Source organism: Chelmon rostratus, chromosome 11 (assembly GCF_017976325.1).
Source record: "Chelmon rostratus isolate fCheRos1 chromosome 11, fCheRos1.pri, whole genome shotgun sequence".
NCBI lineage: Eukaryota > Metazoa > Chordata > Actinopteri > Chaetodontiformes > Chaetodontidae > Chelmon > Chelmon rostratus.
In genome coordinates this window covers 201,670-213,981 of record NC_055668.1, presented here as the reverse complement: position 1 = coordinate 213,981, position 12,312 = coordinate 201,670, and the positions used below count along the sequence as shown (strand labels likewise).

At 38.4% G+C, this 12,312-nt stretch overlaps 1 protein-coding gene across 3 annotated transcripts in view; it reads right to left on the bottom strand.

Moving 5' to 3' along the window:
• The window catches only part of zswim8 (zinc finger, SWIM-type containing 8), a 64,989-nt gene extending 54,436 nt beyond the window's left edge, over window positions 1-10,553 (bottom strand). For 2 of the 3 annotated variants that reach the window (XM_041947123.1, XM_041947124.1), the window contains exon 1: window positions 8,888-10,553. In XM_041947123.1, coding sequence (XP_041803057.1) covers window positions 8,888-9,065 — 178 coding nt within the window. In that variant the 5' untranslated portion in view covers window positions 9,066-10,553. Of the gene's footprint in view, window positions 1-5,249; window positions 5,313-8,887 lie in introns of those variants that run through there. The other variant, XM_041947125.1, reaches the window with a different exon arrangement.
• Between the last annotated feature and the right edge of the window lie 1,759 nt (window positions 10,554-12,312).

The following is a 12,312-nucleotide window of genomic DNA, read 5'->3' as shown; positions in this document are numbered from 1 at the left end:
CAACAGACTTGTGCTGTCTTTGAATGTTCTCATGTGAAATATTTCACTTAAAACATAACTGTGAATTGTGTTTGAACTTTAGTGTTTGGTGTATAATTAGGTTATTTTTTATCAATTAAAAAATTATTAATCAAAATTACATTGACGAAAGCCTTATTGGCTGCCTTCCTACAGAAAATGCATGCACACAGGTCACTCCTCCTCAGGAACCATAATGGTAAATGTTTGAGTCAAGCATAGAAGCTACATTATATGTAGCTCTGATTGTGTCTGTTTCTCTTGGCCTTGGTTTGTAAAACAAACAGCAAGCGGTGGTGCTGATACAGCAGATTGTAAGATGTAGTTTCCCCGTTAACACACCAACCTCTTCGGTTGTTACAGTCCCCTGCGCCTGATCTGTTTGTCGAGGTCACTCCTCGGGTCTGTTTTCAATCTGGTTTCTTTTTATATTTTTGATAACCTGCCTGCACATGCACATGTGCATGTGCATACATACGTCAAGTAGGTTTTCCACAGGTCTGTTTCTGATTGAGTCCAAAGACCTTTAAGATTATATCCATTGGATTATACACGGCTTCATACTCTTTCCTCTTGCACCAGCCATAGGACAAAGTATGGTGGGCTGAATGTGAGAGGAAACACTAAAATGGCAAACTGAGTTTTAAAGTTTACATTTCTACACCAATCCAAAACCTTGAAATCCAGGTAAGGGAGCTGATCCAAAGCTGGAACTGCAACAAAATTTAAATAAAAGCCTGTGAGCATAGCTTTATCAATGACATAGTTCACCAGGATTCATTTTTTCCCATTTGACCACAATGACATCTGGCACTGACAAAGTAGTCCCATGCTGACAAGGCCAGCAAAAAGCGTAATTATCAGCATTGTGTTCTTTCTATTCAAAACTTGATTATAGCAGAGTATAATGGATCTAGCAGTCTCTGGGGGCCAAAAGCACAGATACAGACTTGTAATTTTGGTAAGGTATAAAATATTGTTAATACAAAAACCGTGGCAAACAAAGGAACTAGAGTCGTGTGTGTCTATTGAAGAAATGGAAGCTTAAGCACAATGACAGAAGTCTTATTGAGTGCACAGTGGTGTGCCACTGAGAGAAGAAAAAGTGATAGGTCTCAGATTACAGACCTCATTTCCAAGCCACTACTACCACTGCTTCTGTTTACCATATATGGAGGAAAGCACTCCCTGCATATAATGCCATCCCTGGATAAAGGCTCTGGGGCTCATGGTTACAGGCCAAGGGAAACCCATCAAGACAAGCAGAATACCATCACTCATAAGCTAAGCCATAGTGTGACAGAAAGTACAAAATAAAATAAAACCAGGTAGAAATCACTCTTTTGGACACGTACGTGTACATATGCGAGAAATATGTGAAATGAACTTGCACACACATACATACTATATTGTTAAGAGCAAGGATAACAAAGCTGAACAAAGTTTAACACAAAGCACATTTAGCTATTATTTGCATACGAATGGTGCCTTCAATGTTGCAGACTTGGCAAATTAATTTATTGGAGTATACAGAAGTAGCTACAGCAGAAATCTGTATTGTAGCAAAATTGTTGCATTTGCTGCACAATAATCTATCCTGTGTGAAATTTTTAAGTGTGAGTGTACCCAAGCAAATTTTGTCTTTCTTCCTTTCTTTAATCTCAATAGCAAGACTGCTCACATTAAAGTTGTGAATTTTTCAGGATTCTGCTGAGCTTAAGTACTGTCTTTGACACAGTTGACTATAGTGGGTAAAAATGTGACGGGGCAAAGAACACCCAGAAACCTCTTAGGGCTCAGAGGGTTAAAAAGCCAAAAATTGAAACCTTATGTCTCTGTGATAAAAGTGTAGCAGCAGAAGGCCAAGTGAATTAACAACCAAGTTTCTGAGTGTAATCTTCCAGGAGAAGACTTCTGTGAGAAGCCAGAAAAAGCACAGTCCTGAGTGGCACTCAGTCGAACAGCTTGAGGTGGACAAACTTAAAAGTAAAATGGCAAAGTGAATGGCTTGCCTTTCACCAGAACAACATTTATCATTTGACACTACTGAACAATACTTGCATGTGTATGTGTTCTTATTAAGTCTTCCACTTTCTGCTGACAATATCAACTCATTAGAAAGTTTCACTTTCTGCTCTCAGTTGCTTTGAGCTTTTCACAGTCAAGTTAAGATGGGCATACACCGTACGATTTTTTAGGTCTTGTTGTTTCATCCAAATTTGCTGCGATGTAAAGCCAAAGTTCATGATTTATGTGCTCACACTGTAAGGTCCGACCGTCAAGCCACGACCTGAGTGCTCACACTGCACGGCCCATCAGAACCTGTTCCCATTCTGGGCTATTGACAATCGTCAATTAGAATTTGTTAAAAAACTCCTTGTTTGAGTCAGAGACAATTGAGTCTAAATAGCACGCAACTAAGGCAGAAACATGCTGCCTTGATAATTTGTGCAATTCTGTGCATCAAATAGGCATGTATGCTGTTGCCACGGCTCAACCAACCTGGCCTCCATATTTGTGTCTACTTTGTATAGGCACAGTGAGAAAAAAGGCAATGATCTTGGGGAACTGACTTTTAGCTCTGCTTCAACTGTGCGACAGCCGGTCGGGAGGAGTTCATGGTTCCTCACTCCCCCATACGCTGCATGGCAAACAACGCCGGATGAAGATGAAATTCAGCCTGACTCAAAAATGAGTCGTGAATCTTAAAAATCGGGTCAAAAATGGGCTCAAATCGTATGCCCAGCATTACACAACTCACATTAAAATATGTATTGTTGCTGTTTTTATCTCACAGTTACAGTATTTTTGTTTGTGCCGCAAAGGTTGTTTCACCCTCAATAGAGTCAATGCTACACGCTTGTATTGCTAGTTATAATAATTCAATTCAAGAAATGTCAGCAATGATTATTAACTTTCATATAAAATAGTAATGTTGTTTTGTGCTAAGCAACACATATTTCAAGCCTACAACTATCACTGACAAATTAATACCTAGTGTAACTAATAATACTGCTACTGTTGCATTGCTACTCCTTTTTCTATGAACTGCTCTTTTTCCATTCATGGAAGGAAAAAAGCTAAAGGTGTCACTATTGCAATCATTCCTTTTTTTTGCAACAGCTGAAGTAACCTACTAAATCTTTAGGATTTAGGATTATCACTATCTGTGGTCTTTTGAAAATGGTGACAATATTGTCAAACTGCAGCTTGACTAATCTCAACAACAGCTTCCTTCATTCAATTCCTGTAAAATCATGCATGTAGCATGCTATAAACATTGCATGTTATGTGCATTACAGTACTAGTATGTAGTAAGAAACTGGGACAATCTGACTGTCTAACAGAAAAAAGCTACAACCTGAAGAGAATAAGTTCATGTAGCCAACCCATAACTAGCTGTGGCAGTTGAATGACAAGTTACACAGACTGGATTCTCTGTTAAGTGGCAAGTAGGTTTAGTTTGACCACTCAGCTAATACAAAAAACTTCACTTTTATTGGTACCATTCTACAAAGTCATCCACAGTTAATGACTTATTACTGATTGACATATCTTTATTTGTGTCTGTTAGTTAAAACAATGAATAGATAAAGCAGGAATATCTGCTTCTCTTGTGCAGCTACCACCAACAATTACTACCACAAGTCGCTCATTGAATTGGTGTGGCACAAATGCTGACTGTGCTATGCTGTCTTTGTGTTTGGTATCTCAGGCATCCTCTGTGCAACATAGCTCGATACTGGTTTTCTAATTTGTTCTACTTTTGGAGTGTTATTTATTTATTTATTCATTTGTTGTGTTAAAGATCACTATTTTCCTTGTGTACTGTCTCTTCTTCACTATTAGTTGCCATTCTATAGACTAAATATTTTATCAAATAAATAATTGACATAAGAAAGCTGCAGCCCAAATAATTTTTTCTGTCTTCTGGCCAGTACAAATATTTCAAGTACTTGCTGTCTGCTTAGTCACATACCCCTTTCTTGACACTATTTTCTCCTCAACTACTTTTCTCTGCTGCCCTTGAGTATGGGAGGCACACATCAGGTCCACAATACTGACAGAATTGAAATAATCAGAGTATAGCCGCTGAGCTTTTGTTAATATGTATGTGAATAAAACCTGATTCGATTTGGTGACAATTTGCAAGGACACCTGTTGAGTTTTCATGATGGAGGTGATTGTACACTTGAAGGAAAACTTTTTGTTTCTTTCTAAAACCTCAGTCTTAATTTCATAGCCATGCAAATCATTACTATCATATCATATGGTATCATTCTAATAACTACTGCCCAACCAATGACATGAATGATTATTTTTCTTGTATTAACGTGTGAACTATCAGTACCAGATGCACAGACCTTATTGGATCTAAAGTGCAAATAAATCACTAGCTATGATATATTTGTTAGGTAGGTCAGCAATGGAAAGGAATAAATTATGGAAAAGGTGGGCTTGTCATTGTTTGGTCAGTTTATATATTTGTCAAATTTATTTTTTTATTCAGTAGATTACCTTGGGCTGTGAGAAATCTTGCTTCTGGGTCATTCATTACATTTTGCAGGGCACCAGTCTTTGGAATTTGGAGACAGTATGGCTAAATTTTGTGACTAGGAGTAGTTGTTTTGTTTTTTGAAATCATAGTATACATGTTCAACATCAGCAGTGTTTCCACTCGTAATGTTTTTGTGATGGTGGGCCACCACAGCAATTAGAAACATGACATGATCAATCATCTAATATACTTCCTCAATACATATGCAGTTGTTGCAGATGCGTAACACATTTGTTTCTCTTTGTTAGCATAAGCTCTACTTGCCAGATCTATTTTATAATCAAAAGCTATAACCAAATCATAATTCCTATGACACAAATTGTCCAAAAGCATCACAGCAGTAATAGCAGTTACCTTATGAACTCTCCCCAGTGATCTGTCCGACCCTGATGTGTATTACTTGAAATCATTGGGACGCTTGAAAAATTTCCTCTAAAAAACCTCAATGTTTTTTGTGCAATAGTCAGTATCACAAGGAATCTAATAATAAACCAATACATCTGACAAAAAAATAGAGAAAAAACAAATCAAATCCTCTTTGCCACCACAAATACTTAATAATAATGGAAAATGACTTTCTCTTACAGCACTTTAAATAAAACAGCAATTGTTGTACGTTTAAGTTGTCTATTTATTACCAAGGCATTTATCAGTAATACAGTTCAGACTGCACCTTCCCACATCCGGCCCACCTCCTCCTGAAGGTCCAGACACCAGACTTTGTAGGCCTAGGCAGCTGTAACAGAATTGTATTTCTTAGTGAACTCCAAACAATCTGACATAACACAAATACATAGCAATTTCACATTACATTACAACGGATGCAACAGGTAACTGTTAAAATGTTATCAGAAGTAGTAATAATATATCTGGCTCCAAACCTGTACCCCTGATGATGAGTCCGCTACTGTCCTTGGTTTGTCTCTGTGGTGGGACGGCCTGCCAGTGATATGTTGGCCTGTATGCAAGAAACCACTATAGTTTTACTCCAGCATCATCTAAAATGGGCAGTTACAGTATAGAGACAACTGTAGCAAAAGAGGCATGTCTATCAAGTACAATTAAATACGGCAGCAACACACATGCATACCATCGAGGAGCAGAAGGGGCTTTTTGTGTAACAACAAACCTAGCTGAGCTAACATTGCAGTATTTCATTTTATAGTTTCACAAAAAGCAACATGGAAAAACACTTATGCACGACCTACTGCTCTCGTAATAAAATTGGCTTCAAATGAGGCTTAACGTTCACAGAATTTCTCTTAACTGACCCTGAATATAAAATACGCCAACATTAATTCAGCATATGAGTCTACAACAGATGTCCACAAGATTAGCCGCGCAACATGCCAACACCAATTTCAACAGGCTAATATGCAGACAAAGAAACAAACAGAAAAGCAACAGAAAAATAGCAAAACTTACAGCTTTCAAGTTTGAAGTCAGTATCGATCCATCCTTGAGCTTCATTAGGTTTCCCATTGTTGGGGGACATTTACATGAAAAATAGAGTTAATCCACTCAGCTCTTCTGTCCTCTGAGGCTGGGATATATGTAGTGATATGTGCTGTCTGTCTGTGTTGCCAGCAACAGAGCAGTTCCCGAGCTTACCTCTTAGCGTCAACATAATGCTGGTTGCTCCAGTATTTGCAAGAAAAAAAAAAAGGTACACAAAGGTAGTTCTCAAGCCGTGGGCGGAGATACTCAGACAAGGGGTGGGATGAGCCTGCACTTTACATAGGAAGGGGAACCAAATCTGAATTGCTTGTTGAATGTCATCTCTTCTGACCAAGTCAGGCCACAAAAACTGGGTTGTCGTTTCTCAAATTTTGTGGGTTGGTAGACACTGCAGATACCCAAATGTATGTGTGCACAAGCACTGATATGTGAGTTTTTTATAATATGACCCCTTTTAAAATATGATACGCTATACCCACAGCAAAAAGAAAAAAAACATCCTAGGATAAATTGTTTCTTATGTTTATTAACAACCTGCACCCAGTGCTGGCACAGAATCACTAAATACACTCAAACACATTTGTAATAATGTGGACCACTTCATTTCCTTTGTTTTTTATAGCTTCAGCTAACTGTGAATACTATCAAATGTGTAATTAATGGAGATTGCATCAATTTAAACATGTGGTATCAAAAAAGTATTGAAGCATTGATATGTTTGACAACCTTACTGCTGTGAATTGTGAATTTCCCCCTGGGGACCAATAAAGCCTTTTGGAAATCGTAATTTATTTACTGAATATATTTTGTATTGCTATTCTAAATCTGCTAATCAACTAGTAACTAAAGCTGTCAGATAAATGTAGTGCAGTAAAAAGTACAATATTGCTTCAAAGATGTAGTGGGATAGGGGTATAAAGTAGCAGAAGTAAAAGTAAAATAGTCAAGTACAAGTACCTCAAATTTTTATTTAAGTACAGTACTTGAGTAAAAGAAAAAAAAACATTCCACCACTAGAAACTTGCCATCTTTGTGGCTTTGTGAGAAATGCCATGACGTTAGCTAGGGCTAGCTACTTTAGCTAGCATAACATATCAGGGAGGTGGCTCTCTTTACTTTGCATTGTTCTGTAAGGCAGTGGCAGTTGTGTCGTTACTTGTTACCTCACTTTATTTGCTAAGGCTGCAGGTAATCAAACTGGACTCACAGCAAACTCTCGCGTCACTGGGGAATCATTCTTATCATTCTTAAACATGGCATGAGTAACAGTGCATGTTAATGTTGCCTACTAATATAAAAGCTTGCCTCAAGTTCTGCTAGTTGAACTTTTGTGTTTCCAGATCAATACAATTCATGTGACTGACCTGACTGACACTTACAATGGCCACTGTCACCCTGAAAGGAGAGGCGTTTGCAGTTATGAACCGCAGTTTAAATAGGATTATACAGTTAACAGCTGACAGTGCAACGGATTTTTGAATTTTGAATAGTCATCAAGTCATAGAAAATCAAATAGTTTGTATGACTTTTGTCTTAAAAAATATATTTTCCCATGTTTTTGACCTGTGTGGGTGTGATGTTCATCGGGTGTTGTGGAAAGTAGGCATTTCTTGTCTGTGAGACTGAGGAGTACCTGCGTGTTATCTCAGCCACTGTGAAGTATATGCTACAGGTAGTAAGTTATGATAGTGTAAAAGTGCCCAAATAAGCGCAGGTTGCAGCGTAATAGCGTTACAGCCCATAAGTTCGCTGCTGCAGATGAAATCACTTCCTGTTTACAAACACCAAGACAACATCTTACAACCATCATTCATCAGCAGAGCTGATTAGTTTCTCTTCTCTTATGAGACACGTTTAGGGAATTAAATCAATACCTGACACCTCTCAAGTACAGGGTAAAATCTTGGCTGTGGCAGATAACAAAAACTCTTCTCTTCTGTCTTATATAAAGAAATGCTATTTTAAAATGGCAATTCTTAAATTAAACAATTAAGGTTACATAATATATTTTGCCTTTCTAGTGTCTGGTGCCAGTGGTTAAGAAATGAATTAACAAGACACATTTTTATCTTTGGAACAAGAAGTAGTAGTGAGGAGTTTAAACAAACATTTCAAATAGAATTAAATGAATTTCAAAGTAAATCAGTTTGTCCCGACTAAGACATTTTTATTCTTACTGAGCTCTTATTCTGATAGTAGAGTAATGCTGCATGTGAAAGCAGATAGTGTCATTCACTAGCACTGGTTGCTGTTCCTGTGCGCTAGGCTTTCTGCTTGTTGATGGGTTTAGTAAACAGGAACATGGGGGAGTCTCTTGAGAATAACCCCAAAGATGAGCCTGAGGTTGCTATGAGGCATCTGTAGCCAGTGGGTTGCACATTCCCATGGCACTTCCATGACATTATAATCAGAACAAGTGCTCTTTCAAAGGGGTTTTAGACTAGGACTGGACTGGAGGAGGAGCTTGTTGACTTACTTGTGAAAAACTGCCACTATAATTTTGCTTAAGTCCAAGGAAGTTCAGTGGCTAATATGTCAGTCAGAGCAATAAACTGATTAACCTTAACTGAAGCAGATAGAGTTTTTTTACTGAGTAGCAATAATATCAGTTACAGCCACATTACTAAACTAAAAAGTGAGATTTATTGTATCACTCCAATTGATATGTATATTAAACGAATAGTAGTTTACTAATATGATACAAATACAATAGGTTTCCTAGCAACAGGTAACACTGCTCATGTCCTTTAACCCTGTTGTAACTTAATAACGCCTTTCACTCGCTGTTGAAATTCATGAACGCATTCAGAATGAATGAAAATGTTGGTGTGTGAAAGTGTGTCCTTCTCCAACCTTTAATCTTCACAGTTGGAGAGTTAGGTCCAGCCGACTGCTTCCTCCATCCCCTCCAGTTTTGACAGAGACTCTCGGCTTCTGAGATGAAGGAGCACAGAGAGTCTTCCTCGAACCGGTCCGAGTCTTCGAAGGAGAACCTCTCCCCATCCTCCCACTCGGCGAACATAAGTTCCATTACATCCACTTTTTAACTGCTTTGGGGTCCAGGGGACTGCGACTTGCGGACACGGCCTTTCTTCAGTCTAAAAATCCAGGGGAAACCCGACAAATAGTGTGCAAGTCTCGCGAAGAATCAAGACTCTCAAGACTGGGGGAGGGGAGGCCACTAGCAACCAAAACACAGCTGAGAGGCTTACCGCTGGGCCCTCAAACACAACTACATAATACAAACTCTGACAAAGCGGTGCTCTCCTTTAAATAGTCTATAATATATACACAACAAAACTAAAAAGTGTTTATATGTAACTTGTCATATGTTTCTTTAATACTGAAATCAAACGACTGATTTAGATCGCTTTCACAATCCATCCATTCCGCCTGGCTGAGTCGCGGCTCCCAGACTATTACTTAGAAAAGAAGGTCCTGACGTCTGTTTGACTGTACTATTGCCGACTGCTGCCCCGGAGAGGACAAACAAGCCAAACACACCAACTGAGCAGTGTTACTGTCAAACAGACCGAAGACTATATCGTATAAAAATGAAAATTCCACCCACTATGCAGCTAAGAAAGCCAGTACATCATATTGAAGCTTTGCAACAACCCTGGCTCGGGGTCTTGATGGGATTAATTTTGTGATTAAATTTTTAAGGTTAAATTGGTTTCCTTCATTCCGAAGTCCTACTCTTCTCAGCCAATGAACTGGGCTACAGCGGGTATCTCGATTATCTACTGTAGCATTAAACCAATCCTGAAAGTGTTGAATCTCTCTCATAGCAAAATATAATTTAAATAAGCCACTGCCAAAAACATGCATAGTATAGTCAAATGTCTTCTTTCTACTACATTTAGTGTGCTAACGTTAGTTTAATGTTATTAAGCTGGGCTGCTAATGCAAATACCATTTAGCCGACGTTAGCTTAAAAGCTAACTACGCTAATAACTGCATACTGAGAAAACACTAACAGCTGTCATCGACTGCAGACGACTATATTGGGGGTTCATTTGGTTTTGAACCCGGCAACAGGCTGTTTAGGTCGGTTTACCTTTGTTCTGGTAAAACTACCTTTTAGCCGTTAGCCGTGTACTAGTTCTAGAAAGCTAACCCCAATCGGCTAAATTCAACTAGCTTGAATAGCTGTTTGTTTACATGTACTGGTGAAGCTGAACACCTGTCGTACTTAAAGGACTACATGCTTAATTTTAACGCCGATCCTCTGGACTTTTGCATTTCACTAGGTTACATATGTTTCATATTTCGATATTATTCTACGCCCTACTAGCTCAATGTTTTCCGTTCTTTGTATTAGTGTTACTGCCTTCTGCCTAACGTTAAAAGCTAGTATAGTCCTCAGTCAGTTCGGGCGCAGAACTTCAGATCGGTCCTACAGATATCCTCCTTAGCGAATGAGATCGGTTGTCCTTAGTCGTCTCTTCCTCCAAATGACACGGGGATCCCCGTTTCACTCTCGTCCAGACTCTGTCAGAGAATAGCAATCTGCCGGGGGAAGATGGCTCATCTCTCCGACAGCACCACCTTCATCAGCTGATCACAGCTTCCGGCTGCCAAATCTATACAGGCAGCGGTTCAGATGGTTTGCAGTTCGACTAGAATACAATGCTTCCAGGCGAGGTGTCGGCAAACCACATAAGCTGAACCATAGTGTCATGTAGAGCCCACCGACTGTTCGAACTTGATATTGGGCATTAAATCATTGACATTAGATGAATTTATGTTATCTTACGCCATAAATATCGCCCTCAAAGCTGACCTCAAAAAGTACACCAGGGGCCTGTTGCACAAAACTAGGATAAGGGATTAATCCAGGATATGTTGGTTATCCTGGATCAATTTATCCTTGATCTGGGTGCAAAAAAGTGGGATAAGTTGGAGTGGGATATGTTTTGACATAAGTTACCATGGAGATATATTCTGTGGAGCTAGCCTGCTCCAGACCAGGCTAAGTTCCAGGATCTATTTAATCTCATCCCTTTTCTCAGTCAGCAGTTACCACAAATGGAAACCAATATTTATTCCACCTCCCACTACACATTCTTATCACATTCAATGAGACCCAATGTCATTATTTAAACATTTGTGATCATTAATTGCAATCACATATTATATATATATACAAATACTATGCTATGCATACTATGCAAATAATGTATAAAGCAAAGAATAACTTACTGCCAAGTAATGTTAACAAACTGTTTTGTGATAGAGAGGGATGTTATAAGAGATGTTATAAATTAAGGGGTGAGTTAAATTTTAAGATTCTTAAAGTGCGCACTACATTGAAAAGTTTTTGTGTTACGATCTGTGGAGTAAAACTATGGAACAAATTGTGTGTAGAGATAAAACAAATATCTAACATAAGTCAGTTAAAAAAAAGGTATAAAAAATTGATTCTTGCGTGATATAGTAATGACTAATAGGTATTTGGGTGTGTGTTGTGAATCACAACACTTTTTTCTATACATAATGTAACTGTCAATGCCTGCATACTGTGCACGTTATTTATCGGTAATTGCTGAATATATGGATCATGTATAGGTTGAGGATGAATCCGGATGATTCAGTCATGAGTTTTTGGATAAAAATGTAATAGTACTTAAGGGGTAGGGTTTAATAAGTTTACACTTCTTCCTACTCCCTTTCGCTCATGTAATCTGAGATCAACATGAATTGAAGAGGGTGACACCTTTTTTCTTCTTTATTTTTATTATTATCACTTTTTGTCTGTTTGCTTTGTTTTTTTATTACATGTTCGAAAAAAAAGGAATCAATATAAAAATACACATCATACAGTAACATGATGACATGACGTTCCTTTATTGAATAGGATAAATCAAAGCAAGTAATCCATCAGTTCCTTTCAAAAGTGAAGTCACACAGTGCTCTACAAGATAGAAAGCACAGAATCAAAGCATCTTATTCGTCACAAGAATAAATACACATTCTCAAAGGTCTGTATATAAAACACCCTGCATGTCTGCACACTGGAATAAATGCAGGACAAATCCATACTTAACAAATGAACAGACAAATGTCAGGCCTGTACACACAGTACACAGCACAATAGGCCAAATGAATAGCTATCTGCTATTGCAGGCCATATTCAACTTAAATGTACAGAATGCACTTTAATTTAAATAATTTAAAACATATTGGTCTCTGATCAGCCGACCACTGTCGTCATCTGAGGGCACTCTGGGGGCCCTCTCCTTCCTCAGACAGGCCACATTATGGAGGACAGCACA